General features: G+C 28.6%; 1 protein-coding gene across 2 annotated transcripts in view; it reads right to left on the reverse strand.

Annotated features, from left to right (window-relative positions):
• Nucleotides 1–4,099: 4,099 nt before the first annotated feature.
• LOC107456313 (beta-mannosidase) overlaps nt 4,100–19,109 on the reverse strand; it is a 35,438-nt gene continuing 20,428 nt past the window's right edge. For both annotated transcript variants that reach the window (XM_043053068.2, XM_043053069.2), the window contains exons 11-16: nt 17,144–17,326; nt 15,906–16,003; nt 14,778–14,922; nt 13,031–13,236; nt 7,049–7,255; nt 4,100–6,192 (exon numbers count right to left, since the gene is read on the reverse strand). In XM_043053068.2, the coding sequence (XP_042909002.1) occupies nt 5,941–6,192; nt 7,049–7,255; nt 13,031–13,236; nt 14,778–14,922; nt 15,906–16,003; nt 17,144–17,326 (1,091 nt within the window). In that variant the 3' untranslated portion in view covers nt 4,100–5,940. The remainder of the gene's footprint in view (nt 6,193–7,048; nt 7,256–13,030; nt 13,237–14,777; nt 14,923–15,905; nt 16,004–17,143; nt 17,327–19,109) is intronic.

The raw sequence follows: 19,109 nt of genomic DNA on the forward strand, positions 1-19,109 counted from the left end.
TCATCACGATCAAAATTACATTGGAACCAATGTCCGATAATGTCGTCATTCTCCGCAAGAAGTGCTTAAATATCATAAATTATTTATTCGTGATCGAATAATCCAATCCTGGGGGAAAAGACCGTTTTGTCTGGGGGAAAGACAGACTCCATGTTTTGATCCTCCCCCCTCCTCTTCCAAGTTGTGTAAGAATGTACTACGATATTTTCCCCTTTGATAATTATTTCGTATTTACTTGCCAAAAATATTTTTTTTAAATTTCCATGACGTTTTCTTTTAAAACTATATTCAACGTAATTTTCGGTTCCAAATTTAAAAGTTTTTAATCTATTTGAAAATGAAGGTAGAAACTAACGTACTTCCTTCTCCTACGACTCTCCACACACCAATGGTGAAAGCATACGAAGTGTTGCCGTGGGTTCTGCTCTTCATCCCCTGTAGCCCATTTTGATAACCAAATAATGTGCTTCTGAAAAAGTCATAATAAGAAAGCGCTTTTAGTCAGCACGTACGATGACACTACTGAGCATGAGTTCCCATGCAATTGTAATCCCAATGTTGCGCCCTAACTCACCTCGAAGTTTGTCATACTTACGTGATCCCTTGCTACATATAGTTTTTTTTCTGAACTTGTAGATTCAGACAAAAAAAAAATGTCCTTTAAAAAAAATATGCAGAAGCAAAACTAATTTCAGATTTGTAATCCTCATACCCGAATTAGACAAGATCAAGCATTTGTATAAATATAACAAAAAATTCACACCACAGTGTTACCAGCCTTGTTTTCCAATACTAAGCATTCCAAAGAAACCATGTTTTATTCAATATAACAACAATGAACTTTTAAAATAATTATCCTGATGACGTGATCGCCTAAAAGTTTGTCCTAACATTTATGCAACTCTCTGTTGTATAGAACGTTTCAAAATTTGTATGTTTCAACCAAAAAAAAAAAAAAAAAAATTCTGAAATTGAATCTTTAAGTAAATTTGTTAATTTGAAATTAGCGTTACCATTATTCAATTTCTCCCCCCTCTCTTCTTTTAAGGGATCTGGAATGGATTGAACAAATAATTTAAAATTGTGAAATGACCACTGTGTCTATGCCATTCCGAACTTAGGTAATGAAACTCGTAGTTTGCCCTTTAAGTAACAAAATCAAATGACACTTGATATAATAGGGAATAAAAATAAAACAGAACAACTGAAGAAGAAATGAGTACGGAAAGGGCATTTTGAGGTCATGAAATATGTATTTACATAATATAATTTTTTTTTTAAAACTTGTTTCTCAAGTAGACTGAAAAGGAGAAATAATTTTATTTCTGTCAGACCTAAAATGAAAAGCGCAGGGAATTGAAACATCACTTATAAAAAATGAAAGAGATAATTTTCAGCATTAATAAAAATAAAAAAAAAGAGGATGCGCCTAACGTCTTTTTTTAGTCAGCATGAAAAACATTTTTAAAATTTTTAATTTCATATACTTTTTTTATTATTTTTAGTTCTGTGTAAATTAATTTGTTTACGTAAGAAAGTTCTTGCAATTTTGATTGAATAGGGCTATACATTTTGCTTGCATCGTTCAGGAAACAATAATGCTAGTACCATTAGCAGGGATGAGAGTGGTCAGAAAGTAAAAAAGAGGAAATCCAAGAATGAATGAATGAATATATATATATATCCAAAAATTTGACAAAAAAAAAGTGAGATTCTTAAACTTGTAAACCATGCGATTATAAATCCAGATGATTAATTTTAAAATGGTATGAATGTATGAATGTGAATGGCATGCATAATTTTAAATTGAGAAAATGTGAATCCCGAGATGAGGCTTTTAAATCACATGAATATGAAACTGTATATCGAATTAAAAAAATGCGAAAGTACAAATCATGCTGCGTAATTTTTTGATCACGTAAATACGAATCACGAAAGCCAATGTTTAATTTTTAAAGCATGTATAAATATGAAAATCGATGTTTGATATTACAACCGCAAAAACGAATCACGACAATAGATTTTAAGCTCGTGTGAATACGAATCACTACATAGGGCTTTAAAAGGGCGTAAATACAAATCGCGATATTGTACTTTTAAATCTCGTAAATTAGAATCGCAATGTAAGATATTTAAATCGCCTGAATAAGAATCGCAACGTTCAACTTTTGAAAAAGGTAAATATACGAAAATCGATGTTTGATAATAAAATCGCAATTTTAAAAATGCATGAATACAAAACGGGATATTGGATTTTTAAATCTTGTAAATAAGAATCATAATGTACGATATTTCAATAACTTAAATAAGAAAATGCGCAACTTTTAAATCAGGTAAATATGGAAATCGATGATTAATATTAAAATTGCGTGAATAAGAATCCACCCGGTGGCTGAGTGGTAGCGCTCCCGTGCCACAGGTCCTGGGTTCGATCCCCAGTCCGGACAAGGTTGACTAAGCCTTTCATCCCTTCAGTGGGTCGATTCTTGAAGAGTAATTGTTGTTATGATACTCATATATGATTGTGATGTGCTCATATAATGCAAATTTCATTAGTTAGATAAATTGTGAATTTTAAAGAATATTTTCTCAAACATTGAACCCCAGATACTGGATAAAAGTGAATGAATTGAATGGCAAGAAGGCTTGATGCAATTTTATCCCACCTAAACTCTTACAGCAAACTAGTTTTTTTAAGAAATAAACTAAAGAGGGCAAGAAACTACGTCTGATACAGAAAATAGGAAGACTAGTATCGATCACAGATGTGTATGAATTTTTATTTGAAAAAGGTAAACAACCAGAGAGGAAAAAGTGTTCCAAATAACTGGATATTGGAGGATTTAACTGAACTCAATAAATGCGCAAATATTGTAAGCACATCAGCAATGTTGACAGAATTCGAAATTAATCGACAGAATATTTATTTCATAAAATAATTACATAACAATACATACATTTAATACTACGATTACAGGTAAATGTAAAATTTTAATTCAGGGCTGTAATAAGAGGTCTCCTCACATAGAACTTTATTTTCAGCATGCACATATGCAAGATTTGTGAAAGGATTCAAGATGAATTTGAAACCGTTCATAAAAACAACTAATTCAATCACAAAGGCCTTCAAAGTCTGAGAGAAGGATATATTTGAAATCTTCGCCTTAAGATTTAATCCTTAAATTACCAGGAATGCACATTAAAATTTTTAGTTTAAAATTCTAGACATCATTACTGAAAAAATAAAGCACAATAAAAATCTGACAGAGTTAAATAAAATGAAAAACTTTCAGCAAGCATTGATTAACTCTTTTGTAATCAATCCTTTCGTCACCATTTTCGCGAAATTCGTTTGAAAATCATTGATTCTTTTTGCAAAATGTTTAATTTTTATAGAATTCTATACTGATTCATACCACAGTTAGGTTAAAAAAAAAATAAAAAAGGCTGAAACCAAAAATTTTATGTGCAGAAACCTTTAAATAATTGAAAAAATATCTGAAATTTATAAAAGAAAAAAGTCTATGTAAGAAACATTTATTCACAGAATGTTAACAACGTTATGTTCTGTATATATGTTTTAAGCCCATCTTCCTAAATAATAATTTCCTAGATTAAAATACCATTTTTCGTTTTTGCTTTGCTTAAATATAATTTTGATTTACATACGACAAAGCTATAAAAATGAATAAAATTTTTAAATATATAAATTAAAGAATTGATTAACGAATTAAATGATACGAGGATCGTTTTTTAAGTAAGGGCCGTTTGAAAATAAAAACCAAACGAAAGAAAATTATCAAGATGTAAATTTACTTTCAGATTCTGCATACAATCAATTCTACATATTATCTTTTTTTTCCAGCATAGTTGCCAAATTTGTTCAAACACTTATCATACCTTACAACTAGATTTAGAATACCCTCTTCATACAAACTTACCGCTTGCTCCGGTAACCAAGAGGTCACGTTATTAGGATGTTGCTTTTTTTTCAAACAATCGAGACTGCTAAACTTATAACTGCCATATGAATTATACGCATACGTAAATGTATGCAGCAGACTGGTTTTTTGCCGATAAAAAAGGCATCATTGTTCAATCTATTTCATGCATTGTGGGCGATTTTTTTATTTGAACATTTTAACAACACAGAACTGATCGTAAAATTTACCTACACAGCTGTAACTAAGCTCTGTTGCCAAGCACTCGTTGCGACACACGATTCACGTTTTGGCATACACAACAAAACAGCCCTTACTTAAAAAAACCCTCATTTTATCAAAACTTTAATTTAGAAAATTCCAAAAGAATAAAATTTTATTTTATTTAAAATGCATACAATAATGTAAAGTCACATGGACCAACTTCTTTTTTACAACTGAGGAAATGTATTTATTGAGACTTAGATTTATAACTACAGCCCTTTAACAATAGTAGATATAAAATGGAAATTTAGTTGAATACTGAAATTCAGTTTATAAATTTTCGGGCATAACAATAGTAAATTAAAATGTGAAGACACATGTTAAAGCTCGTTGTTTCTATATATATTTTTGACAAGAATGTTGCCTGTTGGATTAAAAAAAAAACTATATTTTAGTTGGTTTAAGATAAAAATTAAGTCTTGAAATAAAAATAATTCTAACAAATAAATAGCATCATAAAAATGATAAATTGATAGCATCAAAAATAAGTTTAAATAGCAGCTTCATAATAATCATGGCAATCTTCATAATAATTTTTTATGAAAAGAAATTTGCTTTCTAAAAATAAATTCATTCATTTATTTGATTTAATTCTTAAAAAGAAAATAAACTAATTAAATAAAAAATAACTTATATTCAGCATAGATGAAATTGATAAGGCAGAAAATAAAGGAAATATTTAAATAATTCAATGTTACAAAACTAATAAAAAATGTGAACCAATAATAACCTTAATTAAAATAAATATACAAAAAGACCAAAAAACAAATGTATAAGTGGAACATTCCAGATCGATAAAATATTTTTAAGTAAAAATATCCAAAAAAGTTGAGAAACGAGTGAATAAAATTAAGAAAAATAAACCAATGAAAGATAAAATTACAAAACTATTTAAAAAATGAGCTTTTAAATGAATAAAGCAAAAATATAACATATGATTCTTAAGTTAAGAACAGCTAATTTGACCTTAATAAGAATAATTACATGACTAGAAATTTTATGTGTGAGCAAAATATTCTACATAGTAAAAAAAAAAAAGAAATAGGAAGACAGTAAGATAAAGCTAATGTTTTTTGAATAGTTAATATGACCATAAAATATATGTATATCAGATATATTAAAAAAAAACTATTAAAAAATAAAAAAAAGGAGAAAAATAGTCTAATGTAAGGGAATATTTATGTTCCGTAAATAGTTAACATGACCATTAATACTAAGATATCTATATAAAACAATGTTTAAAAAGATTGTAAAAAAAAAAGTTGAACAATTAAGGGAAACTTAATGTTTTGTGAAGTTAACATAACTTACACAACATATGTATATGTAAGACATTGTTGTTATTAATAATATATTTTGATGAATAAAGCCACAGACATCAAATAAAACAAACGAGAAAATCAAGTAGAAGAAGTTAAATTTTTGTAGAAATGCTGCAAATCATAAGTAGAAACAAATATTCTAGATATTCATTGTAAAAAATATAAGTTATTATTTAGTTCTACCTAAGTATGATTTCTAAAAAGAAGTTATTTTAAAAGATGTAGGTCAAGTTAAAAATGACAGAAATATTTCTGCCATTAATATGTCACAAACAATGAGTATCTCAAAGGCAATTTTCTGGTTTAACTAAATTGACACATTTTAAGTAAAAGTTTTGACTTATTATACATTTATAATAAATGTCTTAACTATTTAAATTTATAATTTTTTTTAAACTATTATAAACCTATAATTATCTATTGGCACAAGTATTTTTCAGAGACATAACAGTTAAATTTTCAGTAATATCAGATTTTTTAGGACAGTTTTTACTATAAAATGTAACATCAGCTTTGTAATTGATTAAGAAAAATCCATTTTCAGAAAATCTCCCTGGTATATCCGACATCTCTAACCAAACAAATGGTGCCACATAATCTGTTGTTAGGGAAATCTTGTAGGAACAATCTGAACTCTCCGTTTTAAATGGTCCACTGATAGAAGTCTGAAAATTTAAAAAAAGAAGCTATTATAAAACTCATAATTTTTACTTAATTCTTGAATTCATGAAAGCTAGTTAAAACTAGAAAAACACAGAAGAAAATATCTTAGAAAATTTGTTTTTTTTAAACTTCAGAATTAATTTTTACTATGGTCAAAATTATTCTTCAAACGAAAGTAGGGTATGTTTTGAGTAGGTTGTATGAAGATAGGGTCAAAATAGTCCAAGTGTATGCATCGGAACATTGGCAAAACAACGTAAATGAAGCAGAAATAAGGTATATTTTAGTTAAATATCTTTAACAATAGTATACCTATAATATACCTATAGTATAACTATATAGCTAAATATCTTTAAGTTTTAAAAAATGGACATATTATTGTTCCAGTTCTATAAACAACCACTTAGAATCATTAACAGTGTTTCAACACAAAATGATGTCTTGTGTTTAGAGACTGAGGAAGGTTATTGCTTATAGAACCGAAATTATAGTATGTCCATTTTCGTAGATTCATTTGAGCTTTATAAAATTTTTTTTTGCTTTATACAAAATTATCATTTTAATATAATTTGATAAATTGTTTATATATTTGAAAATTTTTATACATAACATGTGTTTAGAAATAATCGTTTAAATACAATATTTTTATTTATCATATATTGAGGATCACAACTTAACAGTGAAGGGTAGAAAAAGTAAATCATTGCAGAAATCTAACAAAATCCAAAGTCAGATGCAAAATTACTTGGTTTGGCATCATGGAATTCACAAATATTGAAACTTGTAAGGTTTTTGAGGAAAGGAGAAAAAAAAATCATGTTATTGCAATTAAGATTTGTGATAAATGAAATGGCTTACTATTGTTAGATTAGGCTTCTGCATCCCCACTGCACTGTTAAATTCACTGAGTAGAAGTGTGTTAGATGATGCTAGAGATAAGCCTTCACTCTCATATAGATTAAAACTCACAAAGCAATGGTTTCTGCTGAGGCAACCACTCTTGGAGAGTAAACCATCAGGTCCATCTATATTATGTCGAAAGACAACTTGGGAGGATTTAGGCAACTGAAAATAATTATAGTAATTTAAATTAATTAATAGAAAAATTATATTAAAATTAAATAAAAATAAATTACATTAATTAAAATTACTAAAAAAATTATATTAATTAAAATTACTAAAAAAAATATATTAATTAAAATTAATAATTAAAAAATATATAAATTGAAATTAATTAAAAAATATATAAATTAACATTATTAAATATCATTAATCAAAACAATTGTGAATTGATTAACAGTTTGCCACAGAGTGGAATTAGTACAGAGTAAAATGAGGAAGTTTAGCAACAGGCCAGTTGCAGCAGTATTAACAGTGGCCATTTTATCAAAAATTAAAAATTTTAAGCAGTTAAAAAATTGTTAAAAAAATCTTTAAAAAAAAACAGTAGAGCATTTGCTTTGACGAATTAATAAAATATGATAAATATTACAATTTTTATTTCGAAAAGAAATATTTAGAGAAACAAGTTGAAAATATAGTAATTTTCAAAATGGTATTAAATATTCATAAAAATGTCATATTTACTAATAAAATAATAATTCAGTATTAATTAATAAAATACTAATTTTTTATTTATTAATAAAATAAGAATTATTTCATGAACTAATAATTTCAAAACTAATTTTAAATTTGAAATCCCCATACCCAAATTAGGGAAAATCAAGGATTTGTATAAAGGGAACAAAAAATTCGCTCCTCTGTGTAATGTGTTACCAGCTTTGTTATCATATACTATGTATTCCAAAGAAACAATGTTTCATTTAAAAAATTGTTTTATTTAACAACAATGTTTTATACAACAAGTTGTTCAATGATCTTTTAAAATAAGTATCCAGTTGCCAATTAGAGCATTTTTAACAGTGAACAAATTTTTCAAAATTGAAAATTTTAAACAATATAATAGCAGAATATGATGTGGCTAAGAGGAAGTGCTTCGCGCTCTCGTACCACAGGTTCTGGGTTCGATCCTCGGGCCAGACAAGGTTGACTCAGCCTTTCATCCCTTCAGTGGGTTGATAAATGAGTATCAAGCATGCTTCGGAACTAAACACTGGGGGTTCCACGTTCAGCTGACCACGTTCATCTGCTCCTGCTCCTTAGAGCCCAAGGTCAAGAAAACTGAGATGGGCACAGTAGGCTATGGCCTTTTCTGGGCTGTCGCACCACTGAGTTCAGTTTAGTAGTAGCAGAACATAGTAATTTTCAGAATAGTACTAAATATATTCATAAAAATTTCCTATTTACTAATAAAATAACAATAATGCAATAATAATCAATAAAAATAATAATTTATTAGTAAATCAATACTAATTTCATATTTTGTAAGGAAATAACAAATGAACACGGAATATATTTTTTACTGAAAATGTGAGGATAAGTTGGTAGCTGGCAGTCAAATTTTTAAACACCATTTGTTACATTCTACACCATTTGTTACAGCCGACCCAATTTTGGGTTTACGACTACTAACGTTCAACACCGTAGCCTTGTAATTTTTAACCAATCTAGAAGACAAAGAAACTCCTGGACCAGTACCCCCAGAGGTACTGATTTGTTATGGGAACATGGAGGATTTTGCGACTCGACAGATTTAATGTGCATGAGTCACCATTTACAACGCGGGGAGTCTTCGGCCAGCTGGGATCAAACCCACGACCTCTTGGACATGGAGCCAATGCCTTACCAACCGTGCTATCCTGGCCTTTCTATTGAAATTGTAAAAATTGACGTGTTAAAGAAATAGTATCTCATTTCGATAAAAAGAAAAATTAAGCCCTTTTTAAAAACATCAAATGGGAGAAGCAGGTTTAAGGGCATTTAAAAAACGAAAAAAAGTACCTTTAAGCACTTTTTAAAAACTCTAAGCACCCTGATATATAGTTTTTAATGTTTTTTTTTCTACCTATGAAGCATTATTTTAAAGAGTACTTTTACACAAAATTTTATAAAGAAAAAAAATTGCATTCTATGCACTTTTTCTGTTTGTTTTCAAATTATTATAAAAGTGAAGTGTCAATTTTTTAAAATTTGTCAAGTACTATTTTTGAAATATGAGTGAATAGTTATAGTGTACTCACAATATAACAACCCCACATCATAGAACATCTGAATTTACATGATTACAAAAGTCATTATAACGAGTGTTGACCGCGGTTGTGTATATATATATCAGGGATGCTACTCGCAAAGTATCAAATTGTCTCACCAGAAATTGCATTTCGTCTCAGTTAAAATCTCTTTTTGGCTCAGTTTGTCTCGGCTAAAATTATTTTTTTCACTCAGTTTATCTCAGCTAAAATGATTATTAATCAGTTTGATAACAATATAAAGATAATTTTCAGGATCCATAAAACCATTAATAGCATACTAGGAGTACTACAATTATACATACATTCACTATTGCTAGGATTTTAAAAAACCTGCATATGATTGATTATAAGAGTCCACAAAATTGTTTTATGGACTCTGTTGTTTTCATATATATTGCATTTATCATTTATGCCAATGAATAGTATCTGTTCCAGAATTTTACAAAGTAAATTTTAACTTTCTTATTTTTTAAAATATAATGGTGTTAACTTTCTAAAAAGAAATATCTATTTAGTTTCAGTAATTCAAAAGGGAAAATACCCATTTTATTTTGAGCTCAAATTTCATCTCAAAATATATAACTATTCAGTTACAATGAAAGGTCTACAGATTTCAATAATTAAAAGAGAAATTCAGTAATTAAATAATGAGAGTTTAAGAAAATGCAAATAACACAAAAATANAGTTTGCCATAGAGTGGAATTAGCACAGAGTAAAATGAAGGAGTTTTGCAGCTGGCCAGCTGTAGCAGTTTTAACAGTGGCCATTTCTTCAAAAATTAAAAATTTTAAGCCATTAAAAAATTGTTTGAAAAAACAAAACAAAACAGTAGAGCATTTGTTTTGAAGCATTCATAAAATATGATAAACATTACAAGGTTTATTTTGAAAATAAAGAAATATTTAGAGAAACAAGTTGAAAATATAGTAATTTTCAAAATAGTATTATATATTCTTAAAAATGTCATATTTACTAATAAAATAATAATTCAGTATTTATTAATAAATAATAGTTTTTTTATTTATTAATAAAATAAGAATTATTTCATGAACTAATAATTTCAAAACTAATTTTAAATTTGAAATCCCCATACCCGAATTAGGGAAAATCAAGCATTTGTATCAATGAAACAAGAAATTCTCTCCTCAGTGTAATGTGTTACCAGCCTTGTTATCGTATACTATGCATTCCAAAGAAACAATGTTTTATTTAACAACAATGCTTTATACAACAAGTTGTTCAATGACCTTTTAAAATAAATATCCAGTTGCTTGCAGTCAGAGCATTTTTTCAAAAAATGAAAATTTTAAACAATATAATAGCAGAATATGATGCCCGGTGGCTAAGAGATAGTGCGTCGTGCTCCTGTGCCACTGGTCCTGGGTTCGATTCTTGGGCCAGGCAAGGTTGACTCAGCCTTTCATCCCTTCGGTGGTTCGATAAATGAATACTAAGCATGTTTGGGAACTAAACACTGGGGGTTCCGTGTTCAGCTGACCAAATGACCGGAACATCTGCTCCTGCTCCCCAGAGCCCAAGGTCCAGAAAACTGAGATGGGCACAGTAAGCTTGGCCCTCTCTGAGCTGTCCCACCACTGAGTTTTGTTTAGTAGTAGCAGAATATAGTAATTTTCAGAATAGTACTAAATATTCATAAAAATTTCCTACTTACTAATAAAATAACAATAATGCAATATTAATCAATAAAATAATAATAATTTATTAGTAAATTAATAATAATTTCATATTTTTTAACGAAATAACAAATGAACACAGAGTACATTTTTTACTAAAAATGTGAGGATAATTTGGTGGCAGGCAGTTAAATTTCTAATCACCATTTGTTACATTCAATAGCCATGGAGCCGCGGTGACAATTTTGCCCTATATAAATTAGTGTTTTATAAGTAATCAGCATAAATTATGTAGTCATTTATTTAATCAAACTAAAAAACTAATGAAATTACTACATATATGAAAAATAAAGTGGCGAATTTGTTACCTTATTATCAAAATAAATTATTTTTTAACATAAATTAGACATTCTATTGAAATTGTAAAAACCATGCTTTTTGCCTACTTAGTGGCAAAAATTGAAAAATTTAAAGAAAAAGTATCCCATTTTGGAAAAAGAAAAATTAAGCCCTTTTTAAAAACATCAAATGAGAAAAGCATGTTTAAGGGCATTTAAAAAACGAAAAAAAAATACCTTTAAACACTTTTTAAAAACTCTAAGCACCCTGGTATACAGTTTTTAATGATTTTTTTTCCTACCTATGAAGCATTATTTTAAAGGTTACTTTTACACAAACTTTTATATAGAAAAAAATTGTGTTCTATGCAATTTGTCTGTTAGTTTCCGGGTTGTTATAAAAGTGAAGAGTCGATTTGTTAAAATTTGTCAAGTATTTTTGAATTATGAGTGAATAGTTATGGTATTTTTGTGCACTCACAATATAACAACCCCACGTCATAAAACATCTGAATTTGCATGATTACAAAGGTCATTATAACGAGCGTTGACCGTGGTTGTATATATATATATATATATATGCATATACAGTAAAAACTCCAGGAAAGACCACCTCTATTTATGGCCACTTTTGGGAGGCATAGAATTTTTTCCATAGACTTTGCGCTGAAGAAAACTTCTAGGAGAGATCATTAAATACTCTCCCAGCGACCGGGTGAACTGCTGCCCCAAGCGCGGAGAAGCTCAAACAAAGAAACATAAAAAATATAAAAACAAATTAGTAGATTAAAATGTATTCNGGCTCTCTTTTGAGGAACTAGAGAACATATCTCTAATACTTTTACTGGAGGAAGAAGCGGCACCATTCGCTCGATGGCGCGATCCCTCCACATGCCGTAAACAGTCATTTCGACCTCCATGAGCGATAGAAAAATCGCATTTGCAAATATTACAGTATACATGATTCATAGATTTAGTCGAGCGAGAAAAAACTGGCCATTCGACAGAATATTCTTTTCTATACATTTGTGAATGTTTTTTTGGAAGCCATGATTTTATCTTCAAACAGCAACTAACTTCAACTAAGCCTAGCGTCGGCAGCAGAAAAAAGTAAACACGACAGGCTCGCACCACAGTTTTAATGTAATGGTGACGTCATTCGACCAGTTCTAGCTCTGCAGGTTCGGTGACGTCAGCACTATACCACAAGAGCGCGGGGAAAAGAAACACCGTTCTCGATTGGGAGGAGAAGGAGCTGACGTGAAAGGGGCGGGGAATAGGATTACGTGACGTCATCTTAAGAAAAATGTGAAAATTAGCTACTGGGTTTATTTTCCGGGTAAAATGTATATCTTTGCGGAGTGCCCGGAGTACACTGGAATTTCCGGAGATGCTCCGGAAATTCCGGGGTTGTTACCGGGTATGTACACACACATATATACACATATATGTATATATACACACATGTAAAACAATAAAACATTAAAAATTGTTTCCCTGTTAACTTCTTAACTGTCACACTTATTTTGTTTACAAATTCTAGAGTCAAGCCCTTTTTTCACCTCTAAACACTCCCGAATAATAAAAAATACATAACCCTAAAATCGATTAATGGAAAACCACTTGCGGACAGTGCGTAATAATTATATCAGAATATGTCATAAAAAATTCAAATGTTAAAATAATTTGCCATTAAAAAGAAAAGCACTATTTACCAGAGTGAAAGAATTTTCTTGTGAATATAGTGGTTTCAACTGTGACCAATCATAGATAGATACATTGAGAGTCAAGGGTGCACTCGTAGGTAATTCTGATATCACTTTTGCAATAGCCATTCCATTCTCTTCATAGGGTGACACAAGAACAGGTGAGAAGAAATTTTTTGCATAATAGTGCAACATTTTCCACCTTCCACCATATTCTGTTTGGTAACAAAAAACATGTATTACAACAAAAATGCTTTCTAGAAAGAACACCGTCTCAAAACGTTTTGCAAAGATCTACTGTGAAGACTGGTGCAATAAAAAGAGAATAAACTATATGAATCCTTATAAAGAAAAAGTGTTTCATTAAATTAAGTGTTCTAAAGATATCTATTGTTTTTTAAGGACACTTTTTCTTTGTTTTGTTCATGATTAAAAAATGTTGCTAACACAAAAATTTTGAGATACATAAGAATAGAATAAAATACAAATAATGATTACAATGAAATTTAAATAATTAGACAAAATTTCAATATTTTTAAATCATCCTGGTAGTTTCGAAATTCTTTCATTATAATCAAGTAACAAGATAAATTTGTGCCTACACCATACCTGAGGGAAAGGAAATAGAAAATGGTGAATCTTTTAAAAAAAATATTGAAGGAGGACATGTAGGGGATTAAAAAAAGTCAGAGAATTTTTTTTCATCAAGAAATAATCAAGCAAATGACTCAGAATCATCAATTTCATCAAATTTTTTGGCCTAGGAGGACGTTTAAATATATTGTAAGCATTTAATGGAGAGAGGGGGTTGTGATTTGTTTTTCTTTTTTTGTTGGCAACGAGGTAAGAAGGGTATGAGCAATGTTTATGCAACACATTAAAATACCTTTATTTGTTTTCTAATTTTTAAAATAAAAAAAAACCCAAACCAATTTTAATGAGTAAAATTTTAATTTAAAGTCAAATTTGGGAAAAGCACAGAAGATTTCTAAAGAATATTCAAATGGGAATTTTGTGAAATGAATGAAAACATAAATTTTGTTTTATGCAAAGTTACATCTTATATTTGAACGTAATCCTACCAATAAATTATTACAATAAAATAAAAAAACAAGGGTGGTTGGGACTTTCCTGCATAGGCATGGGAGAGGGTTTTTGATTTGTTTATTTTGTTAAGAAAAGGAAAGTCCAAAATTGCCTCCCAAAACATGCTTACGAACATGTCCAACGAACAACTTAGGAAAACAGTCCCGAAATGTTTTATATCTTTTGACATCAAATAAAGTTTTTGAACTCACAGAAAAAATAGTGTCCATTAATACAATTGTTTATGATTTTTCTGAAACATAGTTTATAAATCAAAATAACACTTTTAAAAATTAGAAAAAGGATTATAATGCAATATTCAATTGTAAGATTTTTGTTTTCAAATTAAAAATAAAATTGCAGTTTTAGAAGTTTATAAAAATTAAAAAAGCAGAGCAATTAAAAAAAAAGAGTAACCCTACTCAAAATGACTGGGAATTCAATAAATATTTTTTGATATTTCTTATAAACAACATGGATCAATTTACAGCAATTTCGAATAAGGTTCATAATTGAATTCATGAGGCCTTTGACATACCTCTGTATTTGTCATTGTAACTTCATATGAAATAAATTATAGATACGCAGATATAAATAAACAGAAATAGATTCAATTGAAAGTAATTAAATTTAATTAATAAACGAATTAAATGATTAATATCTTATTTACCAATTGAGGACCAAGACGGTGCTGGCCAAATATCATTTAGTTGCCAGTACAGAGCACCCATAGTTTTCCCATAGCCGTTAATAATTTCATCTTGATTACGACGATATTTTTCAGTTTCAGTCTTAATTGCAACTGCTTGAACAATCTGTTAAAGAAAAAACACTATTAATTATGAGCATAATCATTAGGTGATAAAATACTTATGAAACAAAATAGTCAGAAAGTAGAAAATAGACATTTTTGATGCTCAGCCATTCTAGTTTCGTATTGTTCATAGTACACTGCACAAAAAAAAGATAATCCAAAAATATCTTTTGATCTAATGAACAGATTTTCCTTTACTAAAACTAAAGTTTAATGATTTGAAGACCTAAATTTAAATATGCTAATTCATTAGTTTTGATGCTATTTAAAGATATGAAATCAGGCACAAAAACATACTTTAAATAAACATATCGTTTTACAGATTTAGATTTGTGGATTCTTTTTTCCTAAAAATATAGGCAATAGTTGCAATTTGGGAAATTGGTTCCAATAGTGGTAGACCCCTAGTAGTAGTTTGGACCCCTTAATGTTAATTTTACTTTTAGCATGCATTTTGGAAATCTTCATTTGGTAGATTAAAATCAACAAGGGAGCCTTTATGTTGAATAATATGTAAAAAAATCTGCAACTAAAATGTAGACTTGCATTTATTGCTATTCAATGCTGAGTGAGAGAAATATTTTTTTTTTTTTCACTGACAATGGTGATTCCCCCCAGCACTTAGTTTTATTTGTGTCTTCTAAATTGGGTTTTTTGGATTAGAAAGTAGAAAGTGGCATTGAGCTATTTTCTAAATAGAGAAGATTATTAAAGAAATTTAATAGGCCCCATTATATCATACATAAAGAATTATTTTAACCAGTACTGTTTTTTTAATTACTGTTTTTCCAGTACTGTTTTTTCAATTTCCCCTTTCTACGAAAGGGGAAATTGTAGACTAAGAAATGTCACAATATTTTTTAAATTTTAGTAATAATAAAATATATTCCATTATATTATATATTATATTATATATTGAAGTTAGAAAATATATTTCAATAACAATTTAGATTAAAGGTAGGATATACGTATAATCAATATCACCTGTGACATGTACAAAACATCCTTAAATCCTTGAACACCACAATCTTTTGAAGGTAACTTGAAATGCTCCAGAATCATTCTTTCAATTTCAAGATTACCTGGTTGTAAGGAATATATTCATCAATTCATTACTTAATTTTCAAAAATTATATCAGAACAATATGTTAACATGTACTTTGCCCAGTTAAAATCTTAAAAAGTAAATCTAATTGCATTGGTTTTAGAGAGCTTTTAATAGAATGGTAGAAGAGTGATCTAAAGTTTGAACTCCATAACCTTCACACACCATTTTTGTTTTTAAATAAAAGTTCTCTCTCTCCCAATATGTATGCATGAAGACTTTCATTATATATTGATTCAACTAAATCAACTTTTCAGTCGATTCAGTTTCAACTAAATAAACTTTTGAGATTTAGTTCATTCAGTTTCAACTAAATCAACTTTTGAAATTTAGTTCATTCAGTTTCAACTAAATCAACTTTTCAGATTTAGTTGAATCAGTATTCAATGTAATGAGTATAACTACAGAGCCTTAAAGTCTAATGAATATGTTGTTTCCCACTGTTTTGTTATTTTTGTAGACCCTTCTATTTTACAGCAGAGAAAAGATGGGGATGTATTAGTTTTAAAATGAAATAACAATGACAAGTACAAGACTAACTTCATTTATGGCCAAGTCATAAGCGGAGCTGGACTACTATTCAAATAAAGCATTTAAATAATTTTTGTAAAACAGAAAAGGCTGAAAATATTTTTTTTAATCAACTGAAAAATAATAAATTCAAGTATAAACCAATCAAATGGCTAAACATTAACATTTTATACTAAGTTGAATACTTTATGAAGATAGGATATGCTATGTGCTACAGATGAATTAAGTGTAACAACATGAATGAAACATAAATAATGGCATAAAAATGAACATACAATACTGCCATGAGATATAAAAATCAATGTGAAAAAAAATTCAAAATTGAGATTTTTACATACTTGACATTTAAGTTTGATGCAAAAGATTTTCCTAAATTAAATTTTGGTTTATCAGTTTTTGGAAATTCTATTTTATTATTCACAGAATTAGCAATAGAAAGTAAATAGTTGTCAATCACTTTTCCTGAAAAATGCCCCGAGGAACTTACGTTGTTTTTTCAATTACACGACAGTATAATATGTCCATTTTTGTGCCATTATTTGAGCTTTAAACGCAATGTTTAGATTTATTTAAGTTAAAAACTTACCAAACATATGGTGTTGTCTATGTTTCATGAAGTCAGAGAATGGATAAACCAAATCTGAAGGGGTAGAAACTTTTGAAAATGACTCAAAGGATGGATAAGACTGAAATCCATATTCAGATGCAAACCTTGGATTAGGAAAATATGTGTCATTCCACTCTGGAGCAGTGTACGTGTAGAAATGTACTGAACAAGAAAGGATAATAAATAAATCTCATTGAAAACACTGATAATATGCAAATCACATTTCATACAGAGTTGAACCATAAACAGGGTTGGCAGGTTTTTGACATGTGATAGTTTTTGATGGTTTAAACCGTCACGTCAAAAATGTCAAAAACCTATATTCATGTGTGAAATTTAATTAATACATAAAATTTATATATTTTTTATAAAGGAGAGTGTTTCTAAATATGTTCTAGAAAAAATAAATTTAAAATTTTGAAGAAACACTTATATTTTGAATAGTAACCAAAATCTTGCAGTTGCGCAGGCTCACATCTTTTGTAATATTATGTATTCATTTTCATGTGTTATTGAAAATCTGCAGTGATATTATTAAGAAATTTATTTATAACCAAATTTAGTGTATAGTATAGATTATACTAAAAATTAGACATTTTTAAAGATAAACATTAGCAGTTTTGTACATTAGACATCTTTTAAAGAAAAATCTTTTTAATATTCTTTTAAATCTTCTTAATAATCTTTTTAACATAAGACAATACAAATTTAAGTGCTTTCTGTTAAATACACAGAGTAGTTAGTGTCGATTTACAGTATATTCAGCCTATTCATTTACTATGCTGAAAATTTAGTTTATCCAAATACTTGTGAATTTCATTTTGCTGAATACTATATAGTTTTGTTGAATATCTAAATATTCAGCTGTTGAATAATTACTTCTTGCTTTCAAGATATGCATTATTTGTATTCTTAATACAAGTGGAGAAAAAAAAATTAAGAGATAAAAATTGTTTTAAAATGATAAGTGTAATAATTATAAATAAATATAATAAACAATATGAATTATATTTATCATTATTCACAAATATAACTACTTTTAAATTCAAATTAACATACTGGATAATAAAGATATTCGGTATAACATTAAAAAAAATTTTTTATACACTTGTATCTTATATCAAGTTTGTATTTATACAACATAACTTGTAAGTTCCTTATAAATATTAGTTATATGTTCCTTATATGTCAAAAATGCATAGTAATAAACTTTTAATTTTCTTAAGTATCAAAAAAAAAATTTTTTTTTTCAAAATATAAATATTTAAAAAATTTTTGTGCAAAATTTTTCTGCACATGCATTTGAATATAAATTTCTGAGATTTTAAATCTGTTATTTTACCTTAATTTTAATTAAAAAATATTTTAAAACCTGCTGATGACCTATAGTATAATTAAATTTCAATATATTGCATGGCAACTGTTGGTAGTTTTGAAGTTTATATACTTTCTTGGCAAACTTCAGGTTTTGACGGTTTAAACCAGTATTATACCCTTGTCATGTCAAAAACCACTTTTTGACGTCAAAAACCTGACCCTGACCATAAATAACATTCAAAGTATGCTAAAAGTAATAAATGAAATTTTTTCTGATATAACCCTTAGTATAACACTTGTAGAATTTTATGGTAAATATTTGATCCAGATTGTAGTGTATCTACCACTGCAAAAATATAATTCCGTTTCACCAGTATATAAGACATGTTAACTCGATTTCATGGTGGAGTACCTTTTCACAGACGAAAATCGACATTGTCGATAACTCCAGTCCCCACATTGGTGACCTTCGGACGTGATGTGAACATGCCTACCTTGATAGAAACTCCCACTTCAATATGAACACGCCAATCTTGACTGTAACGCCCACTTCGATCTGACAGCACCTACTTCTATGGATGGTCCACATTGAATAGATTTGCTTGCTACTTGTGACTGCGACATTATC

Source organism: Parasteatoda tepidariorum, chromosome 5 (genome assembly GCF_043381705.1).
Source record: "Parasteatoda tepidariorum isolate YZ-2023 chromosome 5, CAS_Ptep_4.0, whole genome shotgun sequence".
In the NCBI taxonomy this organism is placed as follows: domain Eukaryota; kingdom Metazoa; phylum Arthropoda; class Arachnida; order Araneae; family Theridiidae; genus Parasteatoda; species Parasteatoda tepidariorum.